Below are 24003 nucleotides of genomic sequence, written 5' to 3'. Positions count from 1 at the left end.
TTTTAATACCTACTCCGAACTTCTCTTTTGTTTCCTTCACTGCTTGCTCAATATACAGATTGAATAACATCGGGGAGAGGCTACAACCCTGTCTCACTCCCTTCCCAACCACTGCTTCCCTTTCATGCCCCTCGAGTCTTATTACTGCCATCTGGTTTCTGTACAAATCGTAAATAGCCTTTCGCTCCCTGTGTTTTACCCCTGTCACCTTCAGAATTTGAAAGAGAGCATTCCAGTTAACATTGTCAAAAGCTTTCTCTAAATGCTAGAAACGTAGGTTTGTCTTTTCTTAATCTTTCTTCTAAGATAAGTCGTAAGGTTAGTATTGCCTCACCTGTTCCAACATTTCTACGGAATCCAAACTGATCTTCCCCGAGGTCCGATTCTACCAGTTTTTCCATTCGTCTCTAAAGAATTCGCGTTAGTATTTTGCAGCTGTGACTTATTAAACTGATAGTTCGGTAATTTTCACATCTGTCAACACCTACTTTCTTTGGGATTGGAATTATTATATTCTTCTTGAAGTCTGAGGGTATTTCACCTGTCTCATACATCTTGCTCACCAGATGGTAGAGTTTTGTCATGACTGGCTCTCCCAAGGCCATCAGTAGTTCTAATGGAATGTTGTCTACTCCTGGGGCCTTGTTTCGACTCAGGTCTTTCAGTGCTCTGTCAAACTCTTCACACAGTATCTTATCTCCCATTTCGTCTTCATCTACATCCTCTTCCATTTCCATAATATTGTCCTCAAGTACATCGCCCTTGTATAAACCCTCTATATACTCCTTCCACCTTTCTGCCTTCCCTTCTTTGCTTAGAACTGGGTTGCCATCTGAGCTCTTGATATTCATACAAGTGGTTCTCTTCCCTCCAAAGGTCTCTTTAATTTTCCTGTAGGCAGTGTCTATCTTACCCCTAGTGAGACAAGCCTCTACATCCTTACATTTGTCCTCTAACCATCCCTGCTTAGCCATTTTGCACTTCCTGTCGATCTCATTTTTGAGACGTTTGTATTCCTTTTTGCCTGCTTCATTTACTGCATTTTTATATTTTCTCCTTTCATCAATTAAATTCAATATTTCTTCTGTTACCCAAGGATTTCTATTAGCCCTCGCCTTTTTACCTACTTGATCGTCTGCTGCCTTCACTACTTCATCCCTCAGAGCTACCCATTCTTCTTCTACTGTATTTCTTTCCCCCATTCCTGTCAATTGTTCCCTTATGCTCTCCCTGAAACTCTCTACAACCTCTGGTTCTTTCAGTTTATCCAGGTCCCATCTCCTTAAATTCCCACCTTTTTGCAGTTTCTTCAGTTTCAATCTGCAGTTCATAACCAATAGATTGTGGTCAGAATCCACATCTGCCCCTGGAAATGTCTTACAATTTAAAACCTGGTTCCTAAATCTCTGTCTTACCATTATATAATCTATCTGATACCTTTTAGTATCTCCAGGATTCTTCCAGGTATATAACATTCTTTTATGATTCTTGAACCAAGTGTTAGCTATGATTAAGTTATGCTCTGTGCAAAATTCTACAAGGCGGCTTCCTCTTTCATTTCTTCCCCCAATCCATATTCACCTACTATGTTTCCTTCTCTCCCTTTTCCTACTGACGAATTCCAGTCACCCATGACTATTAAATTTTCGTCTCCCTTCACTACCTGAATAATTTCTTTTATCTCGTCATACATTTCATCAATTTCTCCATCATCTGCAGAGCTAGTTGGCATATAAACTTGTACTACTGTAGTAGGCATGGGCTTTGTGTCTATCTTGGCCACAATAATGCGTTCACTATGCTGTTTGTAGTAGCTAACCCGCACTCCTTTTTTTTAATTCATTATTAAACCTACTCCTGCATTACCCCTATTTGATTTTGTATTTATAACCCTGTAATCACCTGACCAAAAGTCTTGTTCCTCCTGCCACCGAACTTCACTAATTCCCACTATATCTAACTTTAACCTATCCATTTCCCTTTTTTAATTTTTTAACCTACCTGCCCGATTAAGGGATCTGACATTCCACGCTCCGATCCGTCGAACGCCAGTTTTATTTCTCCTGATAACGACGTTCTCTTGAGTAGTCCCCGCCCGGAGATCCGAATGGGGGACTATTTTACCTCCGGAATATTTTACCCAGGAGGACGCCAACATCATTTAATCATACAGTAAAGCTGCATGTCCTCGGGAAAAATTACGGCTGTAGTTTCCCCTTGCTTTCAGCCGTTCGCAGTACCAGCACAGCAAGGCCGTTTTGGTTAATGTTACAAGGCCAGATCAGTCAATCATCCAGACTGTTGCCCCTGCAACTACTGAAAAAGCTGCTGCCCCTCTTCAGGAACCACATGTTTGTCTGGCATCTCAACAGATACCCCTCCGTTGTGGTTACACCTACGGTACGGCTATCTGTATCGCTGAGGCACGCAAGCCTCCCCACCAACGGTAAGGTCCATAGTTCATGGGGGGGTTGAAATTCATGGTGACTTGAAACTGAATGAAATCGCAGACAGGTGTTATCTGATGGTTTACTGACCCGACTGGTTTCGCTGCGCTAAAGCAGCGTATTCGTGTGCAAGCGGTTCACAAAAATAAGCACATGGAGATGCTCCCAATGTTCGCAGTCAGAGAATGTCACTAGCGCTTCACCCTTACGACTTCTGATGACAGTTGCCGCATCCCCTGCACTATTCGCCCCAATGTTTCGCCGATTTCTATTCGTTGAGCGATTCCCCTCTTCATGGGATGTCTCCATTTGCTAATTTATGTGACACCCCTACACCTGAAGATGTTGCTTTAACGCAGCGAAACCGATCGTGATAATAGACCATCAGTTAACAGCTGTTTATGGTTTCATTCAGTTTCATGTGACCTAATAGAAACTGTTAACGACGTGTAAAGCATCTGAACATACTTTATCCGCTACTACCTCTGCCCCTGTATTGAACCTTCTGTCGAAGAAGACGTTGATAACCCCAAACTCTTCATTTTCTCTTAAGTAAGTTCTCTGTGTCACATTTCATAATATTGTTCTAGATTTAAACAAACTGATAAATGGAATTGTCTCATACTTTATGTTACTCGACATACTCAGTGCTTAAAAAATAACAATCTGATGGTTTTGTTAAAAGCACGATAAAAATGTAGTGGTTTATAGTGGTTTTGAATAAGTTGTCTTAGTGGGAAATCTCATTTCACGATTGGCAACAAAAATGCTCTGAGCACTCGATCCTCTCTGCCTGCCCTACAAGGAACAGCTCGAAGTAATAGTTAGTGTAAATGATGTAATGTAATATTAGTCATTGGGTTTGTTTGGTTTTGAATTCTTTTTAAACTAGTTTTCTTGGCGCGTGCCGGTGTCACTGAGAATTTCATACACTTATACCACGTTATTTACCTAAAATCGGCAAATAATTTTAATGAGTTAAAGTACTCGTCAATAAGAACAACTTTTACTGTGGAACCAACTTCAAAATCTCGAAATATCAGCTGTTTCATACATTTTGGTAGAATAGGTTAGTTTGTATGCAACTTTTACAGGGATTGTCTGATTTCAAGTTTGTCCCATTGTAAAAGAAAGCTTCATATTAATGAGTTTTATTTTAAACCCTTAAATGATTATTGGCCTCTTTAAATAACCCTGTAATATAGTTCTGAAGAGTTATTTTAGTTGTTGCTAAGCTGCTGATTTGCTTAGGTATGATTCTCTCATTCATGTACAAGTTGTAGTTTTTGTTTGCTGTTGTTACAGAACCGGAAACAGTGTCAGTGTGTGTGGCTAGTACATCGACTACTTGCGTTGAAAATCCTTTTCTTATTTATTATGTGGTAGGAAAAGTACTCAGTGACGAGGAAAAGTATAAACATCTGATGGAGTCTTCAAAACAATCTCGTAATTATGAATATCCGGACAAAAAAGAAAGGTCCGCTCTGATTGGCTAAAGGTATACTCTTGGCTAGTCTATAGCCAACAACAGAACGGTGCATATTGTTTGCCTTGCGTACTGTCTTCTGGACCAGATGGTGGTGGCAAGCATTCTGTGGCTCTAAGATCTTCAGTCACTCGTCCGCTTTCAAATAGAATAAAGCACCAGAAATCTTTAGAAACCATTCTGCTACAGATTATCACAAAATGGCAGTGTTAAAAAGCACACATTTCAAACGTTCATGTGAAAACCCTGAAAAAGCTGTAAATAGTTTAATCGAAATTGAAAAACTGAAAATGATTAAATCAAACATAGAGCGGCTGATTCCTATAGTAAAGACGATCATATTATGTGGTCGAGAAAACATATTGTTAAGAGGCCACCAAGATGACGGTACACTGGGTGATGAAATCAGCGAAGGCAAATTTGGAGCACTTTTAAAAATTCGCATTGACTCAGGTGATTCGTCTCTCCAAAAACATTTAGAAACAGCGCCAAAAAATGCTACATATCTGAGCAAAACAACTCTGAATCAGCTGACTGATTGTTGCCATTGTGTCATTATGAAAAAGGTACCCGACAAAGTCAAAGAAGCAAAATATTATGCTGTCCTTGGCGACGAAACAACGGATGCCAGTGGTACAGAACAACGCAGTGTATGTATCAAGTATCTGAATCTACAATAAAGCACAATACACAAACACTTCATCTGCTTTCTATCTGCAACTAACATGACTGGTGCTACATTAAGCGATCAAACCGTTCAAGAATTAAATCAAGTCGGGCTACAAGTTACGAATTTGAGAGGTCAAGGTTATGATGGAGGTGCCGACATGTCTGGGAAGTTCAGTGGCGTACAGTCCCGTATAAATCCAACCACTAGCGACTTATATGTATTGTGTAGCACATAAACTAAATCTAGCTATCGTGAGGGCCTGCAGCTTGCCTAGTATTCGCAATATGATGGGAGTTGTAAGTCGTGTTAGCAGTTTTGTGCGTGAGTCACCAAAAAGGTTGGAACTTAATAGCGAGCTATCCTTGAAAAACACCCAGAGGCGAAAAGAGTTACATTACAAAGTCTTAATGATACGTGCTGGCTTGAAAGTCATGATGAACTCCTTCAGTTCAAAGAGCTCTTTGACTATATCGTACAGTTTCTTGAAGAAATGTACAGAACTTCACCGTCATTGTAAATTGCAAGTCTTCTGGCTTCTATTCTACAATACGACTTTGTCTTAACGGTAACCGCCGTTGTATTTGAAATTAGTTTTCCGCTTTCAAGGCAGCTGCAGGCTGTTACATTAGATCTCTTCCTTTGCTATGATATGGTAGACAGTGTAGTAAGAACACTGGAACGACACAGAAAAAACGAAATACGAAGCAATTTTCGAAAAGCCGTACCATATTGTAGCACCTTTGGACATCCCAGTGCAGGCACCCAGAACCGCCAAACGCTCTGCTCATCGCTCAGATATAGAAGCACCCGATGCCAAGGAATACTACAGGTAAAATAAACCTTTAATACATACACCTGCTTTTTGCTTGATGCAGCATTTCTTTCTTTTCTGTTCTTTCGAGTTCGAGAATAATGTCTTGTCGCGCTTTGTTTCAGATTGAATGTATTCCTTCCTTTCATCGATTTTGTATTGGGACAGTTGAAGAGTCGTTTTTCGAGAGCAGATCACTCTTCAGTTCTCGACCTGTTCGCCCTTATACCAAGTGCCATCGTAAAAGCAGAAAATCTTAACTCTGTAGTGGCAGCTGCTCGTGTTTACAGCAGCGACTTGCCTCATTCTCTCTCGTTATCGGGAGAAATAATTCTTCGGAAGGAGCTCTGGAGAGACAGGGAACATCCCCCCCCCCCTCCCAAACAGCAGCAGGGACACATCAGGAGACAAATGAATTTTTCCCTAATAAAGATTCTTTTACAAAAAAAATGGTTCAAATGGCTCTGAGCACTATGGGACTTAACATCTATGGTTATCAGTCCCCTAGAACTTAGAACTACTTAAACCTAACTAACCTAAGGACATCACACACATCCATGCCAGAGGCAGGATTCGAACCTGCGACGTAGCGGTCACGCAGTTCCAGACTGAAGCGCCCAGAACCGCACGGCCACACCGGCTGGCATTCTTTTACAAATTCTCGCTATCTACTTGTAGTGTGGAGCGTAGCTTCTCTCTTCACTTAGACTGGCAAAGTTGTACCTTCGTACGACAATGACGGATGACAGGTTGAATAGTTTGGCTGCCATGTTTATTCACTGACATATATCTGGCAGCCTATAACCTGTCGAAGTCACTGAAGAATTTGCAAAGTATTATCCGAGGGGATTCGTTATGCATTAAATGATCAAACTAAAATTATTTGCGCTTTTCAGTATATTAATGTTTACCTTGAGAAAGCCTACGCTCAGTTGGGTCAAGCCTCTCCCAAAACAAAATCCTGGATCCGCCACTTAAGGGAACGGGGTCACCTTCATGCATGCAGTATAAGTATCGTCAAGTTACGTCAGTAAAACAGTTGTATCGCTGGGAAAAGTACGTTCTTCATGATGGCTGTAAACGTGATAAGATGAAGGCAATACACTGCTGGACTTTACAAAAGGTACTAGAGGCTGTGGATTATCGACCGCATATCCATGATACTGACTCTCAAAAGAGAGCCTTCTGAACGATCAGGGAAGGAAAGTTACATAATTTCATGGCAAGCCCAAAATGACTATCGAATTTTCAAAAGGTGCATGAAATTTTATTTGGGAAAATAACAAAATTTATAACTAGACACTACATAAAGGATGAAGATATCTCGACGAGGTCATGTTAAGACCTGCAGTGCAAGTTAACGATCACATCAGCGTTTTGGTGGGCTAAAGGGGCGCACAGCTCTGATCAGAGCGGATTCAGCCTCGAGTTGCACTCTGGATGTACTTTGTTCCAAAAATATACAAAGAAAGTTGAATCCATGGTGCAGTCATTGTCATCAGTTACAGTCACACGATTCAACGTGCTGTCTCTGTAGCTGACAAGGTGTTTACAACCCTTTTCGTATTTTTAAAAGAAACTTAGGAGACTCTGGACTGAGAATCAGACAATCTGTTTTTGAAGGCCATAGTGTCCTTGTGGCTGCATTAAAATTTGGTAAACTAACGTCTGACCATGTCAAAAGATATTTGACAGAATTTTCTTTCCCAGTGCGGGAGCAAAACCTGTATTATTGTTAGAATCCTTGCGTGGACAGTGTGAATGATCGTTTTTGAGTGTCATATCTGAGGACAAGGAAATTGTACATCTCGTGAGCCCAAAAGGCTTGATGGGACAGGTACAGCCATTGGACTATATGACTTTCGATGTTGGAAGAACTTTGTGAGAAGATTTTTCAGATCTAATTCTGCTGCATGATTATGATATCAATCTCCACTTGAGGAACAATATAATCAAGCTGCAGTCACTAGTACACAGTTAATTCTCTTCACCAAGGTTTTCCTGGAGCAAACCGGGATATAGAAGATCGCCCACCACAATTTGCGACGCCTACTGCATTTTGTTTTTTCTTGTCCTATTTATTGTGTGTATCGTGTGAAGAAATGTTCATTTTGTGTGCATGGTACACAAATGCGTTATGTTGTAAGCATATCTTTACGGATTGTCATTATTGTAAAGACTTTGTATCTTAGTAATGGGTTATTTCAATTAACAGAATACAAGTATGTGAAACAGTAAACTAAAAAACAAAAAAAGTGAATTGAAAACGTAAAATTACAATTTACATAATGAAACAAAAATCTGTACAACGAATAATTAGAGTAATATGTACGATTAGATATTTTAATGAGGTACATTGGCGCATATTCTGACAGCACGTTTTGTACGATTTAATTTTCCTAAAATGGTGTTTTTGGAAAAAAGTTTTATTACACGTGAATGTATGTGGTGTGAAAGCTTCTTTAATTTATGTTGTAAAAAACGTTTCCATTTTGTAAAATTCATTAAAGGACGTGGGATAATACGCAAATTTTCAATTTTTTTAAGTTGATTACACAGTTTTGAAGAAAATAACGTAGAGGATTATCTTCTCCCAGTACACACCGCCAAGTTTCTTCAGGATCGTTCATTGACACATGGGAATGTTCCCTTGTAAGTTCTAGAGACGAAATGCAGGGAAGACATGGTGATTTGCATGGGACACAGTAGCAAAAGTTGGTTGTGATAGTAACGTATTTACGGGTCTGGAGGCAGTTCCTCGAAGAGACTGAAGGAGATTCTGTGGGCATAATAGCTTGTTTGTGCTTTAGTGTTATATTATATAAATGGTTTATACTCAAGGGTACATTGCACAGTATGGTCCAACCGTATTAAGCAGTACAGTTGTTAAAGATACTGTCCTTATCTTCGGGAGAATGAAGTTTAGTGTCTTCTCTGGCAATCTTGATTTTGCTCAGTCGTTTCTGGCGAATTCTTCCAAGACCATGACCGGCCACTAGACCTATCCTTGCAAAAACATACTTAATTCTGTGTGTGTGTGTGTACACACACACACACACACACACACACACACACACACACACACACACACACACACACACAGATATATATATGAGCTATTGATTTTTATTATATTATGATGGCAAATCCCGCATCATCGTAAGATGACCTCTTAATGAATAAATACATAAAACATAAATAAGCCGATCATCATCGAAGATTCACACTATCGATAGATCGTTCGGCTCGAATACGGCAGTTGTTCACATGTCGTCTGGCGCGTAGACATGAATTTGAGTGCAGGGAATAAATGTTTACCTATTGGAGTATTGTATAATTCAACAAGTGGCTAGAATTGCATCATGAAACGACGAATTTCACATAAAGAGAAACGTGAGTATATTAAAATGCCGGGATAGAGTATTGTAAAATTGAGTATTCGCTAATTTTAAAGTATTTTATTGCAGTGTTTATGTTCCGTTTTGAATGTACTAGTTATTTTATGTATATGGTTTGAGGGACTGGCCAAGTGGAATATTGGCTGGTAATGTGTGTAGAGTGTTATTTAAGTATGATGTATGCAATGTTATCCAAGAATTAGTTTTTAAACGTCTCGCGCACTATGTACTGTGAATTTAAACGGAGAATTTTTACAAGTTCTTCCTAGTCCCACTCTTTAGTTACTATTTACAAAATTGTAATCGTCGACTCGATTCTTAGCACTTTTCGGTAACTGAATTTCCAAGAATTGGAAACAACGAACAGAATGGGCCGTTTTAGCCAAGGTAAGTATCTAGAAATTTTGTTGTCTCAGTTGTTTAATGGTTGATAGAAATTCATTTGAATACACTGAACGACGTAGAAGTCTTATCAGATGTGATTTACAGGACTGGTAATAGCTGAATCCTAACGAACAGTTCATTTCACACACAGTTTACTCATCTTGTGTGGACATGTACCATGGTGTATGTGTCGCATACGTTGAGTTTGAATTTAAGTATACAGCGTAGAAAAAATCATAAATCTGGATAATGTTGATTTTTTTTTTTGTGTTTGGTACCTGTAACGTTTCCTGTTATGTTGGTAGAAATTAATGCCAATCCCCCTTCCTGCTCAGTTCCCTGAGAAAACTGTTATGTGCGACTATTATCGTTAATCTGTGTGAAAGACCTGATTCAACCTGACTCTGAAGTCACATTCAGGAGGACAACAGTTCAAACCTGCACCCATCCATTCTGATTTAGGTTTTCCATGCTTCCGTAAATTACTTCAGGCAAATGCCGGGATGGTTCCTTTGAAAGGGCATGGTGGACTCTCTCCCCCACCCTTCCTGAATCCGGAGACCAATGACCTCACTGTTTGGTCCCCTTCCCAGAATCAACCAACTAATTACCATGATTCGTTAATGCTGTGTCACATACCTCTCTAAAAATGTAGTCGTCTGTAAAGGTGAAGGCTAGTACTGTTAGAGTGAAATGGATAATTATTAGAGATTATTAAAGGTGTGCTAGCAGAGTCATCGTTAACTTGAGTGCTTGATTTGTAGGCACTTCACTTGAGGCGAATATTGCCACACTGTGCAGAAGATTTAGGTTTCATGAAGTGGAAGAACATGTGCTGCCTATTTTTCGCAAAGTCACTTGGAGACAAGTTTTGTATTCGCTAAAGAGACATAAGAAAACTCTTAGTTTAGTGAATATTGCACAAGCACTGATTGCATCAGCAAAGGTAAGTTCACAGCAGAAATTAAATTGTGTATGAATTAAGTTAACTTTGCATTGCATTAAGTTTTGTTTTATTTCTTCTTTTGCACGCCCTAAAGGATGAGCCTTTTGCATTCCTGGAGGACATGTATTTCGAACTGTACCTCACACGTAAGTTGCACAATGGAAACAACCAATGTTGGAAACTGGTGAAGCTGGTTGAGCATATTTAGCTTTCTCTTTCATAGGTGTTATTGATTCACATTGCTATGTGGAATGCATTTTGCTATAGTCTAGAGATGTTGATCCTTTAAGGTGTTTGTAAGGTTTTTTTTTTTTTAAATTTTGTATTGTTACATAGGTAAATACCAGTACCAGTGGTGTGCTATAGAAGTGGTGTTTGTTTATAAAAGTTGAATTGACACAGTTCCCTTCATGGTTACTTATATTCTATTCGTGTGCATCTTCCCATTTTGCCATGAGGAATACTACTGCACTCCCAGGACATTTGTTACATACAGTGCCCATATATTATGGTGTAAAGTAAGGCTGTGGTGGAGGTAAGTTAGTGCATCTGGTTTCTCACAGGCAGAAATGAACAGACTGCTGTCTTCTGTCAAGTTTTGTGCACTGTCTGCACCCAAAATTCACCTATAGGGTTGTTTGGGGTATGTGGGTGTAAATGAGTATTTTCATAATTCTTCCTCTAATCTTCCTACATAATCAAATTAAATACATATTCTACACTTCACGGATGTCTATAATGTGATTTAAGTTTGCCGGCCACAGTGGTAGTGCCATTTTGAAGTAGATGTTTCTCTCAGTAATGCAATGAAGGTACACACAATTTTCATAAAATTAGTGAAAAGTCACCAGTAGTATGTTAGAAAATTAAGACTTATGAATGTGGGGTAATTTGGGTATAATTGTAGGTTAGGGTGGACAGTGGTTGTAGTTTTCCTTTCAAGATTGTGCCATGTGCATATATTACATATTTAGGAAAGATGGCATATATGCACAGAAGCACTTTTTTTCGGTTGAAGAATGAAGTGTCCAACAGTAAAAATTCAGATACAGCTCTACTTAAATTTTATAATTGCTGCTACTAATTGTGATGTAACACACACAAGCTTATGGGTGAACATTAGTCAGTTTTGTACATTACCTCTTCCACTCATGGAGGAAGGTTGTCCTCCAGTTACACGGTAGACTTACTGTTATTTCATCTGAAGAAGTCGTTGCTAAATACACTCAGTTTGGTTGTGAGTTAGCAAAGCCAGTGAATGTCACAAGCTATTTTTTGCAGATTAAGGTTGTTGTGACAGGCTGATGTGTTGTGTAGAGCTAGGGCTATATTCATATTAAAATTACCTTGACAGATGTTTCAGTGAGTCAAGTGGTAAGGGCCAGCCACCGTCCAATCGCAGCTCATTCTCGAGCGCCATGCGCTTGCTGTGTTGCCTGTTTTCATAAATACATCCAGAGCCTCATCTGCTGTGGCTGGTTTCATGCTGGCAGCATGGCCCACTATCACTTCTATCTATCAGTCGGTTATTTTAATCTGAGTGTCTGTTAGATTGGAAGGTGATGAAATGGTTGATAGAAGCTACAAAACTTTACTTCTTCTTGGGGTCCCATCCAGCGTAATTTTTGTGTTTGGTATGTGGGGGCAAAGGTCTTGTTGCATTTCACAAGTGTGTTATTGCTCACTGAAATGGCAGTCATTTGAGCAGGAAGTCAATATGGTGAATTCCATCGTCAATAAGCTGTGTGCCTTGAACGAAGAGGTAAAGCATACTTTTAGGTATAAATATATAAGATTTCAGTATTCACCAGCTTGTGTATTAACTAAAATCTAAATCGTTAAATGTGACGATATCCATAACCATGGAGGACTATGTACTAAAGTTGCTGCGTAACGCCTTGTTAGTTAGTTGATGTTGCATATGAGGCACAGCTTCATTGTGGGCTTCTGTCTCACCTCATGTCTTCAAAAATGCTTTTTAGTGTTTTGTCGAATACAAAATCACATCTGACATGTATCTCTAACACTTTACCCACTCACTTTAGGAACTACTAATGAGATAATTTTGGTCTGAAGCCACGGACAGAGGCACTAATAAGAGGCATGACTCTTGAAGGAAAATGGCATGTCTTAGAGGGGAAATCGATTGTGCACCTGGTGGTGAAGGAACAATTCAGAAGGGATTGAAAACTGACTGAGATGTCCCATCTCAGGGATGTGTCAAACATGTACTAATGCCATAGGGAAAAGAAGAAATGGTCAAACACTACAGAGATCTAGATTCTAAGATTTACATTGTGATTTTGAAAATCTCTAGACTTCCTTGTCTTTTGAGTATGCGGAAAGGAATTGAAAATTTCATGCGTTCACTCAGGAAACAAAATTGTGTGGGATGGATTGAGATTGGGCAAAAGAGTTCATGAAAAGAAATTCCATCCCTGAAAGCGCCAAGGATAACCATTATTTCTAGAACATAGGTGTCAATAATCAGCAGAAAGCTCTTTATTTCCAGACTTCAATTGAAGTCTTTAGATAGTATGAGTTCCCACCAAACTGGATGTGTAATACAGGTGAAATTGGTGTTCTAATAGTTCCAAAGAATATGCATAAACTTGTTGCTCCTGGAGGTGAGAGAGGTGTCAAAACATGTTTCAGCTGACCAAAATAAAGAATGACTGTTGCACACTGTAAGAGTTTCATAGATCTTCCATTATTTTTCATATTTGCTCTGAAAAGACAGAATCCTATATTGATGAAAAATGCCCCAACTGGATGTGGGCTGATTAAGGGTACATGAACACAGATATATTTCTAATGTATGTAGAGCTATTCCGGAAGCATGCAAATTGCAACACAGTTTTGCTGATATTAGATAACCATATCACACACATTTCCCTGCAGTCAATCACCTGGGCCAAATGTAGCAATAGTAACATGTGCAGTCGGCCATCCCATAGCAGTCGAAAAGTGCACACACTCAACTGGAACTTATTCAGCCCTCTGTATAATTATTGTTATTCTGTCTTGTGTGATAACTGGGCTAGTCAGGTACCAATTGTCATGTTGATGACCTGCTAAATCAATCATTTCAGAAGTCTGCAACTGTGGAAAAGGCCACTGAAAGGTTCAGACCGACAGGCATCTTCCCACCTGAAACCAATATCTTAGCTAAGATCTCTTGCCACCTGAAGTGACAAGCCAAGAAATAGTAGATGCAACTGATACAAATTATCTTGTTGTACAAATATATTTGACATTGACATAGTGTAATAGGAAACTTTGTGTCAAATATCGCCTTTTGTCAAATTTGCGTTTGTGTGTGTGTGTGTGTGTGTGTGTGTGTGTGTGTTGTTAACAAAGGCCATTGTCCGAAAGCTTTAAGTGTGAAAATTTTTTTGTTGTGCCTATTGGTGATTCAGCATCTCCACTAAATGGTGAGTGGCAACTTTCCTCTCATAATATTGTTACATTCCATCCTGGATTTTTCATTGCTTGACTTTCGTCAAATTTATATGATCCACTCTAGGGTGTAGCTCTAGATTTGATCAAAGACAGAGATTTTCATCTATTTACTGCAAGTAGAAATGTAACTGATAAGAATGCTAGCACTGCTGCACCTATAGAGCATATAATGTGTTCATAAATGTGACTGCTGCAAGGTTCACTTGTTGGTTTCAACAACTAAGTTGAGATGTATGAAGGTGATGAAGTGCTTTATGATGTTAAACATCCCAAACATAAAAACTGGCTGAGAAGAAATGAAAGCTATAAAATAATTGTGGACAGCATTAGCTGTAAAATACAGCAGGATGTACTTCGGAAGATACAAAACACACACACACACACACACACACACACACACACACACACACACACACACACACAGAGTCGCAGTCATGTTTACATAATGTACAAATATTTTGCATGTTTCTGTTCACTGCAGATACAGAAAAGTGGACCCAATACACAGGTTGTTTACCAGTTGCCAGTGTACTGTGTCACTCTTCCAAAATTTAAGGACCAACCAACTGACAAATGTCAGCAATGCAGTATGTGGGAGTGAGAGAGGAATTACCACTTTCGATTTTATGGCAGGTGCATTTGATGAAAAAATGTGATTTACTTGCCAGGGCACTTTCACAGCACCATTAAAAAATGTTTTAAACTCGTCTAATCATTGTCCCGTGTATTGCACATCCAGAAACAGGTTGGCAAACCGTAGTTTGCATTTCCTGTCGGTTGTTGGTGCTTTGTGACTCAAGGTATCTACAATTTTCTTCTAGTGTAGACAGTTTCTTAATGAGTGTACACATTTTCTCTTCTTAGTTAACAAGTTATGCAGTGTGTATGCAGCTAATGTTATTGAAGAAAAGTTTTCTGAAGGTAGGTATATAAAAGTAAGAAAAATTCTGAAGCAGCTGGCAAAAATACTGAAGGTGCTTTCCACTAGTTTTGTTCATTGTGACAACCTGTAATTAAACAACTTTGCTTCCTACGTGACTCCCTACAAAGGCTCCAACTTCATAATGTTGTAGCGTAGAGCATCATCTTCCAGCACAACCATTGGAGTTGTTGTATTCGTGTCCCCAACTTTCTGCCTTCAAGAAAGTTCAAAATAGATCTGTCGATAAGACATTCCCTCGGCTTAGTTTTGGCAAACACTCTGGCATTACCAACACACCCATTAGTTCCTGTATCCATGTACAAGAACTTGTAGTTAGTATATACAAGTGCCAACAGAATTATGCTGTTCAAAGATCTGTATTTGGCAAAGTGAGGTATTCAAATGTGGACATTTGATGTGAATATGCTTTCGAGCCACTGCCCCTATTGTCTTACAAGTATTCAATTTTTCCTGAATCATTTTCAACTTGATCCCACTCTTCTCCGCCTGTGGATATATGTAAATAAACTTTTGTGTCTAATATAATATGTGATTAATGGCTTTTCTTGCTATGTTAATACTAGAAAATAGAGATTAGGATAACAAGGAGGAAGAGGATGAAGGTGAAGTTGGCTGGAATGAGCCCCAGCCCCAAGAAAAGGCTTCCAGAAAGAAAAGGGGTAAATGTCCAGATGTTCATCTGGAGGGTACCAGAATGAAATGACAAGCAGCTGTGCTTAACCAGCTAGAGAAGATTTCGTAAAATGTCTCGTTAACTTCAAGCTGAAAGACTCAGATATCCTGGTGAGTTTTGATGTTGTTTCATTATTCACCAGTGTGCCTCTTTGAGAGTCAGTTGAGCTTATTGCACAGAAATTTGACGAGAAGATGACTGACCTTTTCAAGCATGTTCTGACCGCCACGAATTTTCTCTTTAATGGAGAATACTATGAACGAACAGGAGTCGTCACAATGGGGAGCCCACTCTTGCCTGTGGTCGCGAATTTCTATATGGAGTACTTCGAGGAGGAAACTTTGGCATCATCCAAATGGAAACCTTTTTGTTTTCTACATTATGGGGATTACACATTTGTGATCTGGTACCCATGGAAGGGACAAGCTCCTAGACTTCTTACACACCTGAACTCCATTTATCCGAACATCAAATTCACTATGGAGACTGAAGCAGAAGGAAGATTACCATTCCAGGAAAAGAAGAGCGGATGGCACCGTGGGCCACGGGGTATACAGGAAGAAAACGCACACCGACCTGTATTTGCATGCGGATAGCTGCTACCACCCTGCGCGGAGGAATGGGGTGCACACCATCTCTGATGCAGAGTGTCTGTCCCAAGAGCTGGAACAGCTCAATACTGTATTCCAGAAAAACAAGTACTCAGAATGGCAGATCAGATGCGCTCTCTGCCCCACCTCTACAGTACAGCGTGTGGAGACAGAAGAAGGCACGGAGAAAGAGATAGCCACTGCCTGTATACCGTATACTTGCACACTATTGGAGAAAATAGGATGAATGTTGAGGAAACACTGAGTAGGAACTGTCTTTTGCCCACCAAATAAAACGTGAGCATTATTGGGAGGTGTCAAAGATGATCTCGGTTTGCGGAAGGCCGACATATACCAGATTCCCTGTCGATGTGGGAAGACTTGTATTGGACATACAGTGCGCAACATTGAATATCGTTGCCGAGAACATCAGAGGCACACCCGACTTGGGTACCCCAACAAGTCGGCGGTCGCAGAGCATCGTTTGCTCGAAAATCACGATGTGGACTACCAACGTACCAGGGTCTTGTCATAGACATCTAAATACTGGGACAGCGTCGTTAGAGAGGCTATCGAAATTAGTACCAGGGACGGAGGATATATGGGACAGGTCTTGCATATAGGTCTTTTACAGGAATGTGAACCATGAGGCAAGGGGTGGGGAGCAGGGGTTGTGTGGGGATGGGCAAGGATATTGTGTAGTTTCAGTAGATGGTGGAATACAGCTGTGGGCATGGCGAGAAGGAACACTACTTTTCCCAATGCCTGATGGGTTCCCAAACTTCCTAGTTGCCATGACTAACTATATCCTCAGCCACAATTACGTCTCCTTGGAACACATCAGCTACAAACAGATCCAGGGTATGCGAATAGGCACCCGAAAAGTACAATACTTTGCCAACCTTCTCATAGTCTGTCTAGAGGAATCCTTTCTAACCACCCAGAATCCCAAATCCCTCACCTGGTCCAGGTTTGTTGATTGCATCTGTGTGATCTAGATCGAGGGTGAGGACAGCCTATCTACATTCCTCCAGAACCTCAACACCTTCTCCTCCATTTGCTACAACCGGTCCACCTCAACCCAACAAGCCACCTTCCTTGATGTTGACCTCATCAAAGGTGGCTATACCCCTGCCAGGGGGCTTGCCACTCTTTGGCCTTTTTTGTGCTTGGCTTCCACTGGGCCCCAGCCTTTGCAGCATCTTCTCCCTTCCGTAGTGCATGTCTAGTCTCTTGCTATTCATTTTCCCCTTACTTGGAAACATGTCTGGGATGTTGTTGGAAGTGTCTTATGCATATTTAGTCGCCAATATCGGAAAAGTCTCTCCACTGTCTTTCATTCCTTCTTTCTTTCTTTCATTTGCCTTCTCCTACCCTTCATCCGTTTAGGCACTTGAGGTTCTCTTTTTCTTCTTCCTCTGTGTGCATTCCTGAAGGCCAGCCCACACACAATTCTCAGTCCTGGGTTGACAGGTAGGGTTCTCACATTCCCCCTGGTACAGATCAGGCCCAGGGAGGGGTGATTGCCTGAGCTGCTACCTTCCTAAACTGCCAATTGGTCCCCCCGTCATGTGTTAGGGACGTGTAACATGAGGTGTGAACAATCACCTAAGGCGTTTGTGGCCCCTCCTGAGGGGGATCCCCAATTGGAAGGAGTGCGCCATCGGAGGCACTGGCAATCATGGATGATTTTCTCACACTGAGCCAATCACCATCTTCACAGTCAATGTCTGCGAAACGGAATGAGGCTAATAATTCAAAGACCCTCCCAGCTGCACCACAGTTCCTTGTGGTTTCATGTACTGAAGACAGGCAGTTCTTTGCTACGATGAATCAGTTTATTATTCAGAAAGGCATTGATACAACTGCTAGCACTGTGAAATCCTGCTCTCATTTACGAAATGGCACTTTGCTTTTGGAGACTACTTCTTATTTTCAAGCACAACTGCTTGCAGCTTCGCACCTCCACAGCTCTCCTGTTCTTGTAAAGGCCCACTGAATGCTGAATTCGTCCCATAGTGTTATTTACATTAGGCGGCCGGCCTGTGTGGCTGAGCGGTTCTAGGCGCTTCAGTCTGGAACCGCACAACCGCTACGGTCGCAGGTTAGAATCCTGCCTCGGGCATGGATGTGTGTGATGTCCTTAGGTTAGTTAGGTTTAAGTAGTTCTAAGTTCTAGGAGACTGATGACCTGAGAAGTTAAGTCCCATAGTGCTCAGAGCCATTTGAACCATTTTTGAACGTGCAGGGTGCTCAATAGTTTCACTGATGCAGAAATCCAAATGTACCTCTCTGATCAGTGTGTCAAAACAGTCTGTCAGGTGATGAAAGTAGTAGATGCATCCTCGGTGCTCACATGAACTCTCTTTCTCACTTTCAACAGTTTGGTGCTTCCATCTTAAATCAAAGCAGGCTATGAAGTTACCAGTACGACTGTATATTCCGAACCCGATGTGCTGCTGCCAGTGTCATTGTTACAAATACACTCAAGAGTACTGTCGATACCCAGCCAAATGTGTATCCTGTGGTAGGGATGCTCACGAGGACAGTTGTCCACCTTTTCCTCGCCACTGTATCAAATGCAATGGCAACTATGCTGCCTTCTCTCGAGATTGCCCTGTGTATCTCAATGAGCGGGCGGTCCAGGAAATCCGGGTAAAACAAAAAGTTCATTACCCGCTTGCGTGCAAGTTATTGGCTAGTCAGAAACCCTGCGTTCTACCATCTGGCACTTACAGTACTGTTCTTGCTACATCTCACTCCATGAAAGACATGGTCACACAGACATGCAGCATCAGATTCAGCTCTGAGGTTGTGAAATTGCCCAGTATCAAGGTAGCATCATCCAGCTGTGCAGCAAACCATCAAACTCTTGCCTCAAGGGGTGAAGTCACCAGCTATACAACCAGCAGGCTGGACAGGACAGGAGTAGTACTCTTGTGAAGACTTCCTACGTCTCTCCAGCCAACCAATGCCTGAATCTTCCTCTATTAACCAGAAAGTTTCGAAGAAGTCCAACAAAGGCAAATGGTCCTCTCCTTGTGCGACTCGAAGATTCTCTTTGACGATGTCACCGTGTGATACTTTCACCTGGCCGGCCTCTGTGTTGTCGGTGGGCACGGCCAACCATTTCTCTGCGTTAGTCTCCGCAGATGGACAGCACGAGAAAGCCAGTGCTACTGTGGACCTTGTGGAGCAGGATCCTCCTGCCTCTGTGCCTTTTAGCAGCAAGTCTTCTCAGGCTGGTGCACAGCAGCCACTGAGGTGACACCCCCTTCAGTTTTTACTTATTATGACTCTAATGGAACGTTCATGGCCTTTGATCCAACTAAGAGGATTTATGGCTGCTTTTAGAATTGCAATGTTGCCTTGTACTCTGCCTTCAAGAAACACAATTGCATCCTCACGACTGCTTTGAGCTTTCGCATTTCTTTCCGGTCCGTTTTGACCTTCCCCCTGAGGTTGGCATTCCATCTCATGGGGAAGTCGTGCTACTCGTACAAGATGACGTTCATAGTCCCTGACTCCCTGACTTCAAGTTGCTGCAGTTCGCCTTTTCCTTCCTCACCTGACTTTCTTTCTTTCTTTCTTTCTTTGTACTCTTTATATCACTCTGCAACCAGAGGAAACTTCCTCCATCTTACTGGGCAGCTACCTCACCCATTTCTGCTGCTCGGTGACTTTAACACGCACCATCCCCTTTGGGGTTCTCCCAGAACATGTCATAGAAGTGGCCTCTGGGCTGACCTCAGTCATCTTAACCTCTTCTGCCTTAACACAGGAGCACCCACATTCCATTCCGACTCCTCACACACCTTTTCCTATTTGGACCTAATCTTCTGCACTGCCCAGCTTGCCCATCGTCTCGACTGGTCCATTCTGACACCTACTAGAGTGACCATTTCCCGTGTACTATCCATTTGCTGACTTCTACCCCACCTGCGTGCACACCCAAATGACAGCTTACTAAGGCCGACTGATGGCTTTACTCCTCCCTGGTGACCTTTGATGAATCGGATTTCCCCAGTTGTGATGAGCAGGTAGAATATCTTACAAATGTTACCCTTACTGCTGCAGAACGTTCCATTCCTCGCACTTCTTTACCACGCCGTGTCCTGGTCCCTTGGTGGACTGAGGCGTGCTGTGACGCAATTTGCGCACACGCATGTGCTCATCGTGTTTTTGGCCGCCATCCTACGATGGAAAACTGCATTCATTATAAACAGATGTGTGTCTTTGCGATAGCAAAACAGCTAGCAGGATTTTATTCACTAGTTCTTTTAACAGTTCCACTACCTCCTCTGTCATGTGGGCCAACCTGCGACGTCTCTCTGGGACCATGATACATTCCCCAATTTCCAGCCCAGTGGTAGCAGGTGATGTCATCGTGGACCCTGTTGCTATCTCCAACACCTTGGGCCTCCATTCTGCGGAAATTTTGAGCACTTTCCACTATCACCGTGGCTTCCTCCATCGGAAACAAGCAGAGGCAGCTCCGGCAATATCCTTCTGTTCTCAGAATCTTGAGTGTTACAATGCCACCTGTACAATGGGTGAGCTAGATCATGCTCTCAGTTTGTCCTGATCCTCCACCCAGGGTCAGCACTGTTCACATTCGGATGTTGCAGCACATTCTCTTGCAGGCAAGCACTTTCTGTTTAATACGCACAACCACATCTGAGCAGAGCATGTTTCCCAGATGCTGGCGTGAAACCAGTACTGTACCTATAACTAAGCCCGGTAAGGACAAACACCATTGTTCTCGCTACCATCCTATCTCTCTCATACGATGTGTTTGCAAGGTGATGGAATGTATGATTCATGCACGGCTGGTATGGTGGCTTGAGTCTCACAATTTACAAACCACTGCACAGTGTGGACTTAGTGTGCTGTTCTGCAGTTGACCTTCTTGTCACTTTGTCCACCCATGTCATGAAGGGTTTTCTGTGGAAATCCCAGACTGTGGCTGTGTTTTTCAATTTGGAGAAGGCCTACTACACCTGCTGCAGACCCCCTGCGGGCCCGGGGGTTAGAATAGGCCTGAGGTATTCCTGTCTGTCGTAAGAGGCGACTAAAAGGAGTCTCACATCTTTTGGCCTTTATGTGATGGTCTCCTGTAGGGTTTGACCACAATTTTTCAAAATTTTTCCGAAGAGCGAGCCAATTGGGAAAGGTCGCCTTACATGGTGCATCGTGTCCATCATGCATTGAGATCTTTAGCCCACTTTCTTGTCATGGCAGTGCAGTCCCGTTCATGGCAGTGCAGTCCCGTTCATCCTCCATCTCTTGAGTGAGGACACCTTCCTGGGTGCATTTTCCTCCACCCACTGTGCAGTGTCGTTTTCTGCGCCGATGAAGACCATGGAAATCTTTGCATCTCATATCCAGCATGGTAGCCAGTCCATTGTGGTAGGGCTGCCATGTACCCTGTTGTTTGTAGACCCCTGACAACGCGGGGATCACTCTGCTGATTCCTGCGCCATTAACTCCCCACATATGCCATGGAGTAGATGCCCATCTCCCTGGGGCATCGGGACTCTATCAGGTGGCACTTGCTGAGGCTGGGTGGTGCCCGTGTGGAGGGCTCATGGTCAGAGTGGGTGGCATCAGGGCGTATGACGCACGATGAAGTGTACCATGTCTTCACTTGCTGGTGATTAAACACCAGCAGCCTCTAAGCATTCCAAGTCTCAGTACAATGCAAGAAAGTATGACTCTAAATGATTCCCCTCCCTGGCCACACCATGGGGAGAATGCCAGGCTAAGGATGGCAGTGAACCTTATTCACTCCGGCACCTTGTATGTACGAGAACTGATGGGGACTCCTTTGTTTTGATGAAGCCACAGTTTTTTGTAGAGCATTTAGAGGACAAGTTTGGGGAGGTGAAGGGCTTGCCCAAAATCCGATCTGGGTCAGTCTTGATAAAAACAGCACCCTCTGCAGTCACAGGCATTACTCGCTTGTAGCAAGTTGGGGGATGTTTCAGTTACCATCACACCACATTAGAGCTTAACTATGGTCCTGGGTATTATCTTCAACAGGGACCTTTTGCAGTCTGACGACGAGCTGCATGCCAATTTAGAGCGGCGATGTGTTCATTTCGTGTGGCGTGTCCATCTAGGTCCAAGGGATAATCAGGTTGCCACCGGTGCCTTCATCTTGGCCTTCAAGGATGACGCCTTACTTGAGAAGGTCAAGCTGATGGTCTACCGCTGTGATGTCAAGCCATATATCCCTCCCCCGATGCGATGCTCTAAGTGCTGGAAGTTCGGCCATATGTCTTCCCTCAGTATTTCGTGTCACATGTCGAGATTGTGGACGTCCATCACATCCCAATCATCCATGTGCCCTTCTTCCGATCTGTGTCAACTGCAGAGAGCATCATTCGCCTTGCTCGCCAGACTGCAGGATTTTGCAGAAAGAGAGGAAAATCATGGAATACAAGACCCTGGACCAACTGACCTACACTGAGGCTAAGAGAAAATATGAGCGCCTACATCCTTCCTTAGGCTATTACCACTTCATATGGCGCCGCTACGAGGACAGTTGTAGCACCATCAGTTACGCGAATTCCAGTCAGCTCTCAGAGCCAGGAGGCTACACCTGCCTCCTTGATGGTGGGGGCACACTTCTCCCCTGTTGCTTCCACACCACCTATCTCGGGAGCACTGATCTCCCCCCCCCCCCCCCCCCAATCAATCAGGGACACCAGTCCCCACTTCTCAGCTGGAGAAGCGTAAGTCTACTTCGGCTCCTCTCACCAGGACGGGGTCCCTTGGGTCACTCCCTTCCCAGGTTTCTGCTAATGGGAAAGATGACGCCCGCCAGTGGCTGAAGTCCCCAGGTAGGGCTTCACGATCATCTTCCGTCCCGGTGAGTGAATCAGTGAAGCCCTCCCAGCCAGAGAAATCCAAGGAGCAGTGAGAAAAGTCCGAAAAGAAGACCCCTAAGATCAAGGAAATTGCAGTGACACCCACACCACCGCTACCTACAAGCTCTGTGTCTGGGGATAAGGTGGAGATTGTAGCATCTGCTGAGGATCTAGATCTCACCAGGCCCTCAGACACAATGGATATTGACTGCTCAGTCAATAAGTTGGTGGCAACAGGTGACCCTGAGGCATAAGCTGCCTAATTGAATGTTCCATGCCTTCCCAGTCTCACGATGACATCATTCTCCAGTGGAATTGCGGTGGGTTTTTTCCACCACCTGGCTGAGCTGCGGCAGCTGGTAAGCTTTACACCTGCTTTCTGCATTGCTCTCCAAGAAACCTGGTTCTTAGCAATGCTGATCCCTGCCCTGCGCGTCTATAAGGGATACTACAGGAACTATAGTGTCTATAATCGAGTGTCACATGGCGTTTGCGTTTATGTCCTAAACTCAGTCTGTAGTGAAACTGTGCTCCTTCAAACCCCTCTTGAAGCTGTGGCTGTCAGACTAAGGATGACACAGGAAATAACTGTCTGCATTGTATATCTTCCTCCAGATGGTGCAGTACCCCTAAATGTATAAGCTGCACTGATTGATCAACTCCCTAAACCTTTTCTACTTTTGGGAGATGTTAACGCCCGTAACACCTTGTGGGGTGGCACTGTACTTACTGGCTGAGGCAGAGATGTCGAAACTTTACTGTCTCAATTCGACCTCTGCCTCTTAAATATTGGGGCCGCCACAAGTTTTAGTGTTGCTCGTGGTAGTTACTCGTTCATTGATTTATTCATTTGCAGCCCAGGGCTTCTCCCATCTATCCATTGGAGAACACATGATGACCTGTGTGGTAGTGACCTCTTCCCCATCTTCCTGTCACTGCCCCAGCATCAGACCCATGGACACTTGTCCATATGGGCTTTAAACAAGGCGGGCTAGGAAACTTTCTAATCCACAGTCACCGTTGACTCGCCCGCACACGGTAACATCGATGTCATGGTTGAGCAGATGAATACATCCATTGTTACTGCGGTGGAAAACGCGATCCCTCGCTCTTTAGGGTGCCCACGGTGAGCTCTACAGCAGCATAAGCGACACCCTTACCTGGAGCTCCTCATAACCTTTAAGCGGGTCCATGCCCGCATTCGCCAGCTTATCAAAAAACGGAAGCAGGAGTGTTGGGAGAGATACGTCTCGACCATTGGGTGCCCTACGTCGCCTTTCCAAGTGTGGACGAAGATTAGACGTCTTTTTGGCTACCAGAC

At 42.8% G+C, this 24003-nt stretch overlaps 1 protein-coding gene across 3 annotated transcripts in view; it reads left to right on the top strand.

Moving 5' to 3' along the window:
- Positions 1 to 8681: 8681 nt before the first annotated feature.
- The window catches only part of LOC124721145, a 252961-nt gene continuing 237639 nt past the window's right edge, over positions 8682 to 24003 (top strand). For all 3 annotated transcript variants that reach the window (XM_047245965.1, XM_047245964.1, XM_047245963.1), the window contains exons 1-3: positions 8682 to 8807; positions 9961 to 10142; positions 10237 to 10288. In XM_047245965.1, coding sequence (XP_047101921.1) covers positions 8777 to 8807; positions 9961 to 10142; positions 10237 to 10288 — 265 coding nt within the window. In that variant the 5' untranslated portion in view covers positions 8682 to 8776. The remainder of the gene's footprint in view (positions 8808 to 9960; positions 10143 to 10236; positions 10289 to 24003) is intronic.

This window comes from Schistocerca piceifrons, chromosome X (assembly GCF_021461385.2).
Source record: "Schistocerca piceifrons isolate TAMUIC-IGC-003096 chromosome X, iqSchPice1.1, whole genome shotgun sequence".
Lineage (NCBI taxonomy): Eukaryota > Metazoa > Arthropoda > Insecta > Orthoptera > Acrididae > Schistocerca > Schistocerca piceifrons.
Note: the sequence above shows the minus strand (reverse complement) of the source record. Positions and strands in the feature narration are given on the sequence as shown.